The following is a 16,988-nucleotide window of genomic DNA, read 5'->3' on the forward strand; positions in this document are numbered from 1 at the left end:
CAGCAAATAATTGGTTTTCTAGGCCATAGGACTAGATGAGATTACTTAGGGTGAAATGTAACACAGAAGAGATCTGAGGACTAGACCTTGCAGCATACCAAGTTTAAAGTTTGAGAAGATGGAGAGAATCAACAAGAGAGGTTGAGAAAAAAGCAACCTCTTAGAGACCAGAAGCATTTTATGCCTGGAATCCAATAGAAAATTAAATTCAAAGAAAGCAAAATCAGCTGTTTCAAATACTACTGCTAGGTCAAAAATTGAGAATTGACCACTGGATTTAGAAAAATGGGTATCATTGGTGAATTTAACAACAGTTTGATGGGAGTGTTAGAAACAAAACTCTGATTAGAACAGGATCAAAAGAGGGGTGCCTGAGTGGCTCAGTTGGTTAAATTTCTGACTCTTGACATCGGCTCAAGTCATGATTTCATGGCTTGTGAGTTTGAGCTCCACACAGGGCTCTGCGCTGTCAGCCCAGATTTCTCTTTTGGGATCTCTGTATCTCTCTCTGCCCCTCCCCAACTCATGTGCACATGCTCTCTCTCTCAAAAATAAATAAATTTTTAAAAAAAAGAATAGGTTCAAAGGAGAATATGAAGAGAGGCATTTGGGATAAAAATAGGAAATTATCCTTGCAGGGGCTTTTATCTAAGGATGAACAGGAATAAGATAATGTGCAGGAAAATGTAGGTCAAGAAATTTTGTTTACTGAAATGTTATAGCATATATGTATGCTGGTAGGAAGATCTATTGAAGAAGTAAAAACTGTTGATGAGAAAAATGAGAACTTAGCCAGAGGCCATAGTGTTAACCTTGAGTAGAGAAAAGAGCATGATATCTTGTGCCCAAATCAGTGTGAGATTAAAGTACAGACAGTCCACCCATGTAATGGAGGAAAGGGTAGAAGTGAAGTAAGATGATAGATGTGTTGGTGGTAGCTTATAGAAATTCTTTTCAAGATAATGGAAGCCCTTTCTTCACTGATTGAGACAAGGTCAAGGGAACAGAGTGAGTGCCTCAGTAGGATGCAGAACAACATCAATAGGTGAGAGGAGTTAAAAAGCAAAGAAACTACCACAGGAAAGGATAATTTGTGTGAATATTAAGATAAGCATGAAATGGGGCGCCTGAGTGGCTCAGTTGGTTGAATGTCCGACTCTTGATTTTGGCTCAGGTCATGGGATAGAGCCCTGTGTTGGGCTCCATGCTCAGCGTGGAGCCTGCTTAAGATTCTCTCTCTATGCCCCTCTCCCCTGTTCATATACTCTCTCTCTAAAAAAAAAAAAAAAAAAGTAAAGTAAAACACAAAATTATTTCAAAAATAAATAAAATAAAATAAAATAAAATAAAATAAAATAAAACAAAACAGTGTGAATTATGACAAGAACTATTGAAGAAAATGACAATGTTCCAGGGTGGAAAATGTTCAAGAAATGAAGGTCAGTGACCTAGAGGTCAGTAGACAAGTGCAACAGCAAGGGAGGTGGGGAGGGCAGTAGAGTCAGCAGACATGATCTTCAAAGCAGGGTATTTTTATAAAAGAAGAAAGAATGGATGTTAGAAGAGCAAGGAGACCAGGGTCTCCAGGTCCACTCCAGGTCCACTCCAAGGTCCACCAGGACCAGGGAGATAAAGGGAATGGGAGAGAATGCAAATGCCATTTTAGAGAATTAATGGAAAAGCACAATGGAAAATTAGAAAATACAATATGCTTAAAAAGTACAATATGTTGCTGATGATATTCTCCAAAACTGGCTGCTGTCTTTTCTTTCTCCACAATGCTGCACTGTCACCTTTCTAAAAATACCTGATTGTGATGCTTTTCTGCTTAACATTCATCAACAGGTCACAGTAGTTTCAGGTTTCTATAGAACTAGTGTGCTCTAGGACTCTGTAGCCACATCTCCCACCTGTCTCCCATATGCATTCTTCACATCTATAGGCCACTGGCAATGATAACACAGGTAACACAGGGCTTTGTTGGTTGGTTGCATTTTGTTTTTTGTTTTGTTTTGTTTTTGGTACTAATTTCAATCACTGAATCACTTATGCTATCTAATATTCAGGTTTCTCACTTCTAGAATAGAGTAATTAATTTCAGAGTTTTTTGTTTTGTTTTTGTTTTAACCTGGGAGACCATTACCTTTTGAAGAACTAAGCAGAAAAGAAACATTCTTCATAATGTGAGAACCTCCTGGGTATTACAGCACATTTAGGATAAGTGGCCTTGCCCATTAATTGCCAGTTGTATCCTTTGAGACAACCAAAAATGTGCCCACACATTTTCTAGACACCTCATACTGTAGGGTAGGAAATAAAATGCAGGCCACCCAGTTAAATTTGAATTTGAGATAAACATATCTCTTTTTAGAATAAGTATGTTGCAAATATTGCATGGACATCCTCTGGTTTTGTTTGCTATATCTGCCAGCCCTACATATGGGGAACACTGCTAAGTAGGATTATACTTAGAGTCCATGTAAAAATGGCACCTGTAATGTTGCTCAGTATACAACCTATACAACTAAATGTAGCTACACTGCTTGGGGATCAATACAAACCCAAGTGAGAACATTGATCTAAGTCATCAGTAAGAACAACTTTAGTACTGACATTTCTATAACTCATACTCTATAGTGGTACAGTGTGCTAAAAAGCAGTGGGAGGCATGCACGTGACTAAAGCCAAGTCTGAGAAAATTTCAAAATTAATTATTTTAAGATCCAACAACATTACTTTTCCTCCCCTCTTCATCTCTTTTATTGATTTCTCCCTCCATTGACACTGAGTCATGTTTCTCCTCAAGAATGAAAACAATCTTGTTACAATAAGGAATTAGTATTTAGTATGTCACCCACACCCAGAATTACAAATGAGGATTTCAAGGATATGACAGTGTAAACACAAGGGAATAATTGGCTAGTGGTGACATTTCAGACACTAATTGGGAAGATATTCTGCCTACTATTGAAGTTTAATAACCATTGGGTGGTGAGGCCAAAATGTCGCCAGAAAAGAATAATTGACTAGTTGTCAAAAGGCCCAAGAAGGTCAAATTTTATTCAACAAATTCTACACAGTCTGAAGTTTTACTTTAAGCTTAAAAAACAAAACAAAACAAAACAAAAAAACAAAAAAACTTGATTTGGTCAGCATCCTGAATATGGATACATTTCTTGGGTATAGATTCTTATTAAGCAAGTTCACAAGAGATTAATACATAGAGATCAAAATTTGGTAGTTAACTAATTTACACTGATGCATAAAACTGCTACATAGATAACAATATATGCATTGAAAAACCAATGTATTCTTTTTGTAAAAACAGATCTCAGTTCTGGTTAATAAATATTTATTAAGCAAAAATACTCTATTAGATATGAGTGAATAAATGACAATCCCTCCTCTTGATATCCTATCGACGAGGCTAAAAGAGTAGAAAAGAAAGCACATGAAAAACCTTGGGCAAATGGGTGGATAAGCGTGGAAAGGATGGATAACGACAAAGTGTGTAGGAAGACAAAGAGGTGAGAGAGCTGACACACTTGAGGAAAGAAATATAATTCAGTGTAGTTAGCATGAAGTCCTAGAAGAGAAATGGTGAGAGATAAAGAGGGGAAATGAGCAATATCCCAAGCAAGAAAGGTCTTACAAGCCTTGTGAAGCAGTTGGCCTGTTTCATAAAAGCAATAAGGAGCCACTGCTGGGTTTTAAGCAGTTAACTCTTAGATATTTATTTTGAAAGATCAGTTTGACTATGAAGTGGAAAACAGATTGGATTAAAGAGTAGCAAAGTAAGAGTTGGGAATCCCTGCTGTAATTTAGGTGAGAAGTGAGGATGTTGGAACTCAGAAGCATACCTGGAAAGAAGAAATGGGTAGTTGAGATATTTAGGAATTCAATAGGGGACTTAGCAATAATATTATGTGTGGAGTAAGGAACAATGGAGAGTCTAAAAAATACACTCTATTTTGAGCCTGGACATAGGAAGAAGTAGCAAATTGAAGGCAAAGAAAATGCAGTTATTGGTGCACTTTTTGGTTGTAATTGTCTTTAGAAAAGTCAAGGAAGCCAACAAATAGGTGTTTTGATATAGAGGGCTGAGGCTCAGGAGACAGATCTGGGATAAAGGTTTAGATTGGTGCATCATTGTAGAAGCTGCCAAAAGGGATAACATCACCCAGAAAGAATGTGTCAGGAATGAGAGAGATGGCCTGGAAGTGAACAACACTAGAACTTAAATTATAACCAAAAGGAAAAGGAGCCTGAAAAAAAAAAGTCCAAAAAGAGATGACGGGACAAATGGAAGCAAAACTGAGACAACCTAGTATCATAAAAACAAATGATAGAGAGTTTTTCACTAGAAATAGAGTAGCTATATAACAGCCAAGAAAATCCCCATCAGATTTGGTGGGGTGGAGTGGGCGGGAGACATGAAAAAAGAAAAAGTTGTCAGAGATGATGTTATAAGCATTTTTGGAGAATTATTAGTGGGGGGAATCCTGAGTGCTGTAGACCATAGAGTAGAAATTGAAGAAGTGAAACCACTATGAATGTTGGTAGCTCTTCCCATAGGTTTGTGTCAAGGAAGGGAGGGGACAGAAATAACAGGATTCGAAAGGGGCATTAGTGACAGGGTATTATTTACGTGTGAGTATACTTTGTATGGTTTGACTCTTCTGTTTGCTAGTTGTTAAAATGGAGAGACTACTTTATGCTGATGAGAAAGAAAGGAAGAAGGTAAAGTTACTAACGTATAGATTGAGATATTCCACAAGGTTCCTAAGGAGGAAGAAATAGAATCTAGGACATAGATGAAGGGATCAGCATTGGGTGCTGTCTTGCTTACCTAGGGCTGCTATTACAAAGTACCACAAGCTGGATGATTTAAAGAACAGAAATATGTTGTCTCTTCTTTTTGGAATACGAAAGTCTAAAGTCAAGGTGTCAACAAGGTTGTTTCCTTCTGATGGCTGTGAGGGAAGAATCTATTCCAGGCCTTTTTTCTTGACTTATAAAAGGCTATCTTCTGCCTATGTCTCCTCACATTGTCTTTCCTACATAAATACCTGTGTCTAAACTTCCCCTTTTTATAAGAACACCAATCATATTAAATTAGGGGTCTATCCTCTACTAGTGAACGGAAGCAATAAATAAGTAACATATGAAGAAATATTATATTTTCTTTTTTTGTTTTCAGAGTGATTGCGTGCTTAGTTTTTTCCTCTCTGAGCCTGTGCAACAAACAATTGAAGAACCATCATTTGTGGATCTAGGCAAGTAATTTTATCATTATTACTATGTACAATTTTTGAGTTTCAATATAATTGTGCATAAAAATCACAACTACATATTTTTTTCAACTTTCAAATTAAAATCTTTTCAAAGAATAAGCTTTAAGGGTCTTTTCTATTTCCAAAGCTTTTTAACCCCTTAAAATATGTTCAAGTTAAATTAAACCGAGATGTGTTTGTCCATTTATGATAAGTACATGATGTCACGCTATTAACTCATTTCACTTAATTGTGCTTCGAGGTGGAATTGCATTTCAGAGACAGAGTTCTTGTTTTCCCCTGCAGGTAAGTTTTCCAGATTACTCAACATCTTAGGAAGCAACAAAAGTAAATATTAGGCAATAACAATGATTATGAATTATCTAGCCATTTCACTCTTATCCTTTAAAGCTCAGTAATTACCCTACCTCACGAAGTCTTCTTTTATTACCTGGATCCCAAACTATCCCAGCACAATTATCTACCCTATTTTCCACCAAATGTGTGTTAATCCTAATGAACTTTTCTAGCATTTCTCCTAGACTGGCAGGAACTCTCTTTGAATGTCCCATTAATTTTAAGTGTCCATAATATAATTCCATTGCCAGTAGCTATCAAATACTGATGCTGGTTTTTATTTCACAAAGATTTGCAAGCCTATAATTTGCTAGGCCTCACCCTCCTTTCCTTCACAGCTCTCTGTTTTTATTTTATCCGTATCCTCCTTGATTCTTTGCCTTTAAGATTAGACCCATCGGCTTCTCACCTCTGCTCGTATCTAACATTGTAGTTACTTACACTTAAGTGCAGAGGTCTATACAACCAGATCAAGCTGAATAGTGTAATTGCTTATTAAGTTGTATATTTATGTGTGTGTCAGCCTACTTCTTCTGTTAGACTGAAGTAACTTTAAACTGAGGACTCACTTCCCCACTATGCATTGCTCTGTTGTCACAAGCTCCAAATTTGACATCACTCTCTGACACTTTGCTTATATAGACAAACCATAAACAGTATTAAGTAAATATAGTTAATAAAACAAACCTTAAATATTTTTAAGTAAATATAAGGTAATTTCTTATAATTAATCACATGTATCTAAAGAATGACGTCCCCCCAAAAAAATATTTCCTTTTTTTCTTGTCATGATACACAAATATCTAACAATTATCTTCTTTTCAAAAATATTGTTAGCTGGGGATAACTTTTACCATTAGTATTTATAAACTTGAACTAACGAGATTTTAAAAAAAGCATAAGGTTGCTGATTTCTATAGTTGTCAGACTTTTTAAAGAGTAATAGCTTGATCTCTATTCTGTCGTAAAAGTCCTTAAGGGAAATTGTTTCTCTATGTATCAAAAAATTAAACTGTGGATCACTATCAAATTTGTAGTTTTGCTGAGGTATTATTTCTCTATAGGATGTTTGAAATACATAAGCACACAAAAAATTAGGATTATTGTAAAAAATAAAATGGTTTGATTTTTTTCTCATTGCTAATTTCTTACTACATCATACAATACTCAAGACTTGTTTTGGCAGAGTGGTGATAGACAAAAGATTTGATTCTCAATATTTGACTGTATATGAAATACAGCCTATTGTTTCAAAACAACAAAACACAAGGGTGGCTAGGTGGCCCAGCTGGTTAAGCATCTGACTTGGGCTCAGGTCATGATCTCACAGCTCATGGGTTCAAGCCCTGCGTCAGGCTCTGTGCTAACCAGCTTAGAGCCTGGAGCCTACTTTGGATTCTGTGTCTCTCTCTCTCCTGCCCCCCACTCATGCTCTGTCTCCCTCTCCCAAAAATAAATAAACATTAAAAAATTTTTTTCAATAAAAATAAAAAAGGAATTTGTCTTTTTTTTTTTTAACGTTTATTTATTTTTGAGACAGAAAGAGACAGAGCATGAACGGGGGAGGGCCAGAGAGAGAGGGAGACACAGAATCTGAAGCAGGCTCCAGGCTCTGAGCTGTCAGCACAGAGCCCAATGCGGGGCTGGAACTCACAGAGCGCGAGATCATGATGTGAGCTGAAGTCGGACGCTTAACCCACTGAGCCACCCAGGCGTCCCAGAATTTGTCTTTTTTTTAAATGTTTATTTATTTTGAGAGAGAGAGAGAGAGAAAGAGCATGGGAGAGGGGCAAAGAGAGAGAGAGAGAGAGAGAGAGAGAGAGAGAATCCCAAGTAGGCTCCACACTGTCAGTACAGGGCTGGACACAGAGCTCAAACTCAACAAACCATGAGGTCATGACCTGAACCAAAATCATAAGCCCCATGCTTAACCAACTGAGCCACCCAGGCGCCCCAAGAATTTGTCTTTTAAAGTGCCAATCCAATCAATACTCTTCTCTACTTCACACTTTTGCTTGGCTTCCCATTGCTCTTAGGCAGGGCCAAGTTCATGGGTTTGTGACTTGTGCAGTCACACTAGGCACAGTGCTTAGAAAGTTCCTGCACTTGGTTTAAGACTCTACTGTCACTATTTCAAAATTCTTAATAATTTTTGTAAAAGGGACCCTGCATTTTCACTTTGCATTTTCATTATCACTGAGCCTCACAAATTATATAGTTGCCCCTGCCCTTAGGGTAAAGACCAAAATTCTCATGATGGCATCCCAGCAGAATCTGGCATCCTCCAGTTTCCTTTTCCAGCGCTAATATCAGACCCTTCCCTATCTTGATTCTTTTTCCAGTTCCTCAACTAAGACAAGCACACCAGCACATAACAGATGGACCTTTCTCTGCCCGGACCACTTGACTTTTTGTCAGACTTTTTCTGACAAAAAAGACTTTTTTTTTTTGACCGACTTTTTCTGACTTTTTCTACCTTCTCCACCATTTTTTTTTTGCATCCTTCATATCTCATCTCAATTGTCTTTGCTCTTTACTCCTAAAATGCTTTTTTCCCCCAAAATTATTGCAGTGGTGATTATGGCTTTGTGTGCTTCTTTGTAGACTAGAAATTCATGAAGACATGATCCATGTCTATATTGCTCACAATGTAACCCCAGGCCTTAGCACAGTGTCTGGTCTACTATAGATTCACTCTCCATAAATAATTACTGAATAAATGATTGTTGACAGAAAGAACAATGTATGACACATTTATATTCTCTACCAAGGTAGCTTGTCATTTTTATTAAAGGGACAATGAGAAGAAAACTAAAATCCCAAATCATGCCACTTCTCCCACACTTCCCACTTCCCATGGTAGTGCCCAGGCACAAGAACTTCACTACTTCCCAACCACTAGAATTCTCTTGAAGTAGCACCTAGAAAAGAAATCTTCTGCAAATTACCACATTAAATATGGACTCAACCAGACTCACCCAAAGCACTACCCAGAAAGTTGCTGCATTTTATCTTGTATACTCTTCAACTCTCTAATAGCATGATCCTCTATACTCCCCCAAATTAATAGAGGTCCCATGCAAAATAGTACCTCCACAAAAATATAAATCTATCCATCCTCTACCAGTACACAACACTGACATGAAGAAGATAGATTTTATTGTCAAGGTATAGTGACAATAACATAGGTAATGGAGTAGAACATGATCAAAGACAACAGTTGTCAGAGTTAAGAGGATGAATTAATAAACATGTTTATATGCCATTGATAATAACAAATGGTTGCAAACAGGAATTTTCAATCATTACCTCACATTACCAACCTCCAGTTGGAGATGCTATTAATTTAAAAGGGAACTGAAGCCACTGTCTCCATGGCAGGGTCTCTCTGGTTAATGTTATCGCTACTTACTCTAGCAGAACTCAGTCAATTATCTATACATTGAAATATGTTACCCAGGTTTTCAATGTAACTTTTAATGAGATGGAAGGACAATAAAGGGAGGGCTGGGGCTACTTAGAAATAAATATTTATATTAGGTTGTTTTTGAAAGTTGAAATCTTTAAATTTTATGCATTTGCTATATTATATCATAAAATACCATGTTTCCAGTTAGAAAATTATCTTAGACTTTTATTTGTGGCTAATGTGGGCAAGAAAAGATAAAAGAAGATGAGAGTTAGAGGACTTTTTCTAATTATTTTATTTCTAAAAGCTGAGTATCAAAAGATATCGCTAAAACCTAACAAATCACGTGATAAAAGTAATTGTAGCATATGTAATATTAGTGTTAGGGAAACACTGAGAAAGAGTATAACATTGAATATAATTAGGTGGTAGATGAAAGTCAAGTGCAAAATTTTATACACATTAATTTTATCTCTGTCTCTATTAGGAAACAAATATTGTCAAAAAAAAATAAAAGTCTAAGAATACTAAATAAAAGTAACCACTATAACAAAAGTAAAAGTTTTCTAAGTACATAAAAATAAAAACAAATTACATAGCCAAAGATTTTCTTTAAAAATTATAAAAACAAAAATGTTATATTTCTTTAATAACATAAAACAATAACAGAAAATGAATCTATTGTATCAATAAGTAGAAATGGGCTTAAACTCATCTATAAGAAAAAATTTCCAGTTGGAGTAAAAGTATAAATCATAACTCTATACTTTATGTAAAACACACCTAAGAGAAAATGATTTTTAAAAATTAAAAATTAAACTCCAAACACAGGTACATTAGGACATGGAGACCAGAAGCCATGATTTAATAAAGAAAAGGTGGCATTTAAGACAAGAAGCATTGAATTAAACAAGAATACAACTTTAAACTATCATAAGTACAATTCTCAATAACGTTATGAGTGGTTATGACTACATATGAACTATATGACAGCAACACATATAAAGCAGAAATTATGGAACATTCAAGGAAAAATACACAGACTGGTAATAGGATATTCTAATTAACTTCTCTTGATTTATGAAAGACTGAGTGAAAAAAGTAAGTAGATACAGGGGTGCCTGGGTGACTCAGTCAGTTAAGCATCCGACTTTGGCTCAGGTAATGATCTCTCATTTCACAGGCTGGAGCCTGCTTCAGATTCTGTCTCCCTGTGTGTCTGCCCTCCCACACTTGCATTCTCTCTCTCTCTCTCTCTCTCTCTCTCTCTCTCTCTCTCTCTTTCTCAAAAATAAATAAAAACATTTAAAAATTTTTAAATAAGTAGACACAAAGAACACTAAATAAAATTAATAAGGAAAATTGGTAATTTATATAAAAACTCTTAATCATGAAAATAGATTATATATTAGGCCACAAAGAAAATTTCAATAAATCCTAAAAAGTAGAAATAGTACAGACATATTTTTTAATCATGAGAAAGTAAAGTGAGAAATTAATTTTAAAAATTCAGAAAGCTAAAAGATACTTAAGTTTAGATATTTATGAAAACAAACCTCTCTTAACTCTTGGGCCAAAAGGACTTAAAGCACAAAATGGCAAAATTTCTAAAGAATAACAATACATCTCAGAAACATGGGAGAAAGAGAAAGCAATGCTCAATAACTGGGACAATTGGAATAAGACCGCAAAACAAAACAAAGGAATACAAAAAAGAAAAATAAATGGATGAAGAGTCAAGTAGAGATTAATGAGTTAGAACACAGAAAACAGAATAAATAAATCTGGAAGTTTAAAAGTAAACAATAAAATAAAAAAGCCAATGGCTAATATAATCAAAAGACTGGGGGCAGGGATGCCTGGGTGGCTCAGTCCATTAAGCATCCGACTTCGCCTCAGGTCATGATCTCACGGTTCGGTTAGTGTGTTCGAGCCCAGTGTCAGGCTCTGTGCTGACAGCCTGGAGCCTGCTTCAGATTATGTATCTCCCTCTCTCTTTCTGCCCCCCCCCCCCACCTCACGCTCTGTCTCTGTCTCTCCCCAAAACAAATAAACATTAAAACGAATGGGGGCAAATGCAAATATATAAAATACAAAAGGAGAATCAAGAAGTAACCATAGAAAAAGATGAAACTGAAGAAAAGTAGGAGACTACTTTGCTCAAGACTACAAAACTAAATTTGCAAATCTGTCTGAAATAGATAAGTGTTCTAGGAAAACACAATCTCCTTGCTCTAGAAAAGACCAAGTTTGAGAGAAAAGAAAAAGCTTCAAAAAGCAAACTTTAGAACACTACCAAGTTCAGATGATTTCCACAGGAATTCTATAAAACCTTTAAAAAGTAGGTGATTCCACTGTTAAACAATTCCAGAGCATAGAAAAATAAGGAAATTTTTCCATATTATTCTTATGAAGCATATAAAGTATTTATGCCAGTAGCTTCAAGGAATACAAGAACAGCAAAAAAGGAACCACAGCCTAATCTCACTTCTGAGTATCAATGGAAAATTCTAAAATATTTGCCAAAGTAATCCATCATCACACTAAAGGAATGAAATTCACCAGGACCAGAAATGCAAAAATGGTTCAATGTTGGTAATATACAGTATACATGTTATCATCTTAAAAGACTTAAAGAGAAAAATCATATGGTTGTCTCTATAGACCCTGAAAAGGCACTTGATAAATTTCAGTAAACTTTCTTGACAAAGCACTCAAATAAAAATAAATGGGTAATGCTTTAACATGAGAAAATGTATCTATCTTGGCTATCCAAAGCCCACATCAGGCATGACAAGGAAACAGTGGAAAAGCATTTCCACTAAACTATAAAATAAGACACTATGCCCATGATCATCATGGTTACCAACAGGTAACTTACTGTTTCACCTCTTTCAGGTCTTTGCTCAAAATTAACCTTCTCTGGGCGCCTGGGTAGCTCAGTCAGTTAAGCAGAGTCCGGCTTCACCCAGGTCATGATCTCATGGTTCAAGAGTTTGAGCCCCACTTCAGATCCTCTATCTGCACCCCCCCCCACCTCTTCCCCACTAAGGCATGCGTTTTCTCTCTCTCAAAAATAATAAATTAAAAAAAATTTTTAATTTACCTTCTCAATGAGAAGTACACTGATCATCCTATCTAAAATTGCAAACTGACTCTTATTCTGTTAGTCCTCAGTGCCTTCATCATGTTCTGGGTTTTTTTTTCCTATCATTTATAATATTCAGCTTATAATAAACTTTACTTATTTATTGTGTGGTTTTGCTTTTTATATATCCCTGGCTACTATAGAAATGCCAAGAGAGGAATTTTGTCTAACCTGTTCCAAGGGTCTAGCACAGTGCCTTGTCCATAAGATATCCATAAATATTTGTGAAATGATTGTATGAAATTGAAAAAAAAATCTTAGAAACAAAGTTTGGCAAAGAGAAGACAAAACTAACAATGTCTGCCAGTAATATGATTACATACCTAAAAAAATAAGAATCAACTAAGAATCTATCACAAAGGATGAAAATTAAATAAAGGTATCAGGTACCAAATTGATGTATAGAGAAAGATAAAATAAACATGGAAGATAAATCCCAGGGGTACCTGGGTGGCTCAGTTGGTTAAACATCCAACTGTTGATTTTGGCTTAGGTCATGATCTCACAGTTCATGAGATGGAGCCATGCATCTGGATCTGCGCTAACAGCACAGAATCTGCTTGGGATTCCTTCTCTCCCTTTATCTGCCCCTCCTCCACTTGCATTCTCTCTCTCAAAATAAATACATAAACTTAAAAAGAAGGAGAAGAAGAAGGAGGAAGAGGCAGCGAAGAAGAAGAAGAAGAAGAAGAGAGTTGCGGCAAGATGGCGGCTTAGGAGGACGCTGGGCTCACCGCACGTCCTGCTGATCACTTAGATTCCATCTACACCTGCCTAAATAACCCAGAAAACCGCCAGAGGATTAGCAGAACAGAGTCGCCGGAGCCAAACGCAGACGAGAGGCCCACGGAAGAGGGTAGGAAGGGCGGCGAGGCGGTGCGCGCTCCACGGACTGGCGGGAGGGAGCCGGAGCGGAGGGGCGGCTCGCCGGCCAAGCAGAGCCCCCGAGTCGGGCTTGCAAAAGCGGAGGGGCCGGGCGGACTGTGTTCCAACAGCAAGCGCGACTTAGTGTCTGGGAGGTCAGAAATTAACAGCTCTGCTCGGAAAGCGGGAAGGCTGGAGGACAAAGGGAGGGAGAGCTGCTGAGCCCCCTGACAACAGAGCTCAGTTTGGTGGGGAACAAAGGCGCTCGCCAGCGCCATTTCCCCCGCCCATCCCCCAGCCGAAATCCCAAAGGGAACCGGTTCCTGCCAGGGAACTTGCTCGCTCCGCGCAAACACCCAACTCTGCGCTTCTGCGGAGCCAAACCTCCGGCAGAGGATCTGACTCCCTCCCGCTGCCACAGGGCCCCTCCTGAAGTGGATCACCTAAGGAGAAGCGATCTAAGCCTGCCCCTCCTGCCCCCGAGCACCTTGCCTACCCACCCCAGCTAATACGCCAGATCCCCAGCATCACAAGCCTGGCAGGGTGCAAGTAGCCCAGACGAGCCACACCACCCCACAGTGAATCCCGCCCCTAGGAGAGGGGAAGAGAAGGCACACACCAGTCTGACTGTGGCCCCAGCGGTGGGCTGGGGGCAGACATCAGGTCTGACTGCGGCCCCGCCCACCAACTCCAGGTATACACCACAGCACAGGGGAAGTGCCCTGCAGGTCCTCACCACGCCAGGGACTATCCAAAATGACCAAGCGGAAGAACTCCCCTCAGAAGAATCTCCAGGAAATAACAACAGCTAATGAGCTGATCAAAAAGGATTTAAATAATATAACAGAAAGTGAATTTAGAATAATAGTCATAAAATTAATCGCTGGGCTTGAAAACAGTATACAGGACAGCAGAGAATCTCTTGCTACAGAGATCAAGGGACTAAGGAACAGTCACGAGGAGCTGAAAAACGCTTTAAACGAAATGCATAACAAAATGGAAACCACCACAGCTCGGCTTGAAGAGGCAGAGGAGAGAATAGGTGAACTAGAAGATAAAGTTATGGAAAAAGAGGAAGCTGAGAAAAAGAGAGATAAAAAAATCCAGGAGTATGAGGGGAAAATTAGAGAATTAAGTGATACACTAAAAAGAAATAATATACGCATAATTGGTATCCCAGAGGAGGAAGAGAGAGGGAAAGGTGCTGAAGGGGTACTTGAAGAAATCATAGCTGAGAACTTCCCTGAACTGGGGAAGGAAAAAGGCATTGAAATCCAAGAGGCACAGAGAACTCCCTTCAGACGTAACTTGAATCGATCTTCTGCACGACATATCATAGTGAAACTGGCAAAATACAAGGATAAAGAGAAAATTCTGAAAGCAGCAAGGGGTAAACGTGCCCTCACATATAAAGGGAGACCTATAAGACTCGTGACTGATCTCTCTTTTGAAACTTGGCAGGCCAGAAAGAATTGGCACGAGATTTTCAGGGTGCTAGACAGAAAAAATATGCAGCCAAGAATCCTTTATCCAGCAAGTCTGTCATTTAGAATAGAAGGAGAGATAAAGGTCTTCCCAAACAAACAAAAACTGAAGGAATTTGTCACCACTAAACCAGCCCTACAAGAGATCCTAAGGGGGACCCTGTGAGACAAAGTCCCAGAGACATCACTATAAGCATAAAACATACAGACATCACAATGACTCTAAACCCGTATCTTTCTATAATAACACTGAATGTAAATGGATTAAATGCGCCAACCAAAAGACATAGGGTATCAGAATGGATAAAAAAACAAGACCCATCTATTTGCTGTCTACAAGAGACTCATTTTAGACCTGAGGACACCTTTAGATTGAGAGTGAGGGGATGGAGAACTATTTATCATGCGACTGGAAGCCAAAAGAAAGCTGGAGTAGCCATACTTATATCAGACAAACTAGACTTTAAATTAAAGGCTGTAACAAGAGATGAAGAAGGACATTATATAATAGTTACAGGGTCTATCCATCAGGAAGAGCTAACAATTATCAATGTCTATGCACCGAATACCGGAGCCCCCAAATATATAAAACAATTACTCATAAACATAAGCAACCTTATTGATAAGAATGTGGTAATTGCAGGGGACTTTAATACACCACTTACAGAAATGGATAGATCATCTAGACACACGGTCAATAAAGAAACAAGGGCCCTGAATGAGACATTGGATGAGATGGACTTGACAGATATATTTAGAACTCTGCATCCCAAAGCAACAGAATATACTTTCTTCTCGAGTGCACATGGAACATTCTCCAAGATAGATCATATACTGGGTCACAAAACAGCCCTTCATAAGTTTACAAGAATTGAAATTATACCATGCTTACTTTCAGACCACAATGCCATGAAGCTTGAAATCAACCACAGGAAAAAGTCTGGAAAACCTCCAAAAGCATGGAGGTTAAAGAACACCCTACTAACGAATGAGTGGGTCAACCAGGCAATTAGAGAAGAAATTAAAAAATATATGGAAACAAACGAAAATGAAAATACAACAATCCAAACGCTTTGGGACGCAGCAAAGGCAGTCCTGAGAGGAAAATACATTGCAATCCAGGCCTATCTCAAGAAACAAGAAAAATCCCAAATACAAAATCTAACAGCACACCTAAAGGAACTAGAAGCAGAACAGCAAAGGCAGCCTAAGCCCAGCAGAAGAAGAGAAATAATAAAGATCAGAGCAGAAATAAACAATATAGAAACTAAAAAAACTGTAGAGCAGATCAACGAAACCAAGAGTTGGTTTTTTGAAAAAATAAACAAAATTGACAAACCTCTAGCCAGGCTTCTCAAAAAGAAAAGGGAGATGACCCAAATAGATAAAATCATGAATGAAAATGGAATTATTACAACCAATCCCTCAGAGATACAAACAATTATCAGGGAATACTATGAAAACTTATATGCCAACAAATTGGACAACCTGGAAGAAATGGACGAATTCCTGAACACCCACACGCTTCCAAAACTCAATCAGGAGGAAATAGAAAGCTTGAACAGACCCATAACCAGCGAAGAAATTGAATCGGTTATCAAAAATCTCCCAACAAATAAGAGTCCAGGACCAGATGGCTTCCCAGGGGAGTTCTACCAGACGTTTAAAGCAGAGATAATACCTATCCTTCTCAAGCTATTCCAAGAAATAGAAAGGGAAGGAAAACTTCCAGACTCATTCTATGAAGCCAGTATTACTTTGATTCCTAAACCAGACAGAGACCCAGTAAAAAAAGAGAACTACAGGCCAATATCCCTGATGAATATGGATGCAAAAATTCTCAATAAGATACTAGCAAATCGAATTCAACGGCATATAAAAAGAATTATTCACCATGATCAAGTGGGATTCATTCCTGGGATGCAGGGCTGGTTCAACATTCGCAAATCAATCAACGTGATACATCACATTAACAAAAAAAGAGAGAAGAACCATATGATCCTGTCAATCGATGCAGAAAAGGCCTTCGACAAAATCCAGCACCCTTTCTTAATAAAAACCCTTGAGAAAGTCGGGATAGAAGGAACATACTTAAAGATCATAAAAGCCATTTATGAAAAGCCCACAGCTAACATCATCCTCAACGGGGAAAAACTGAAAGCTTTTTCCCTGAGATCAGGAACACGACAAGGATGCCCACTCTCACCGCTGCTGTTTAACATAGTGCTGGAAGTTCTAGCATCAGCAATCAGACAACAAAAGGAAATCAAAGGCATCAAAATTGGCAAAGATGAAGTCAAGCTTTCGCTTTTTGCAGATGACATGATATTATACATGGAAAATCCGATAGACTCCACCAAAAGTCTGCTAGAACTGATACAGGAATTCAGCAAAGTTGCAGGCTACAAAATCAATGTACAGAAATCAGTTGCATTCTTATACACTAACAATGA

At 37.9% G+C, this 16,988-nt stretch overlaps 1 protein-coding gene across 1 annotated transcript in view; it reads left to right on the top strand.

Moving 5' to 3' along the window:
- The window catches only part of PIK3C2G (phosphatidylinositol-4-phosphate 3-kinase catalytic subunit type 2 gamma), a 333,932-nt gene that overhangs the window by 281,770 nt on the left and 35,174 nt on the right, over positions 1-16,988 (top strand). Inside the window, exon 29 of the mRNA XM_043561485.1 lies at positions 5,201-5,276. Within this exon, the coding sequence (XP_043417420.1) occupies positions 5,201-5,276 (76 nt within the window). The remainder of the gene's footprint in view (positions 1-5,200; positions 5,277-16,988) is intronic.

Source organism: Prionailurus bengalensis, chromosome B4 (genome assembly GCF_016509475.1).
Source record: "Prionailurus bengalensis isolate Pbe53 chromosome B4, Fcat_Pben_1.1_paternal_pri, whole genome shotgun sequence".
NCBI classification, from domain to species: domain Eukaryota; kingdom Metazoa; phylum Chordata; class Mammalia; order Carnivora; family Felidae; genus Prionailurus; species Prionailurus bengalensis.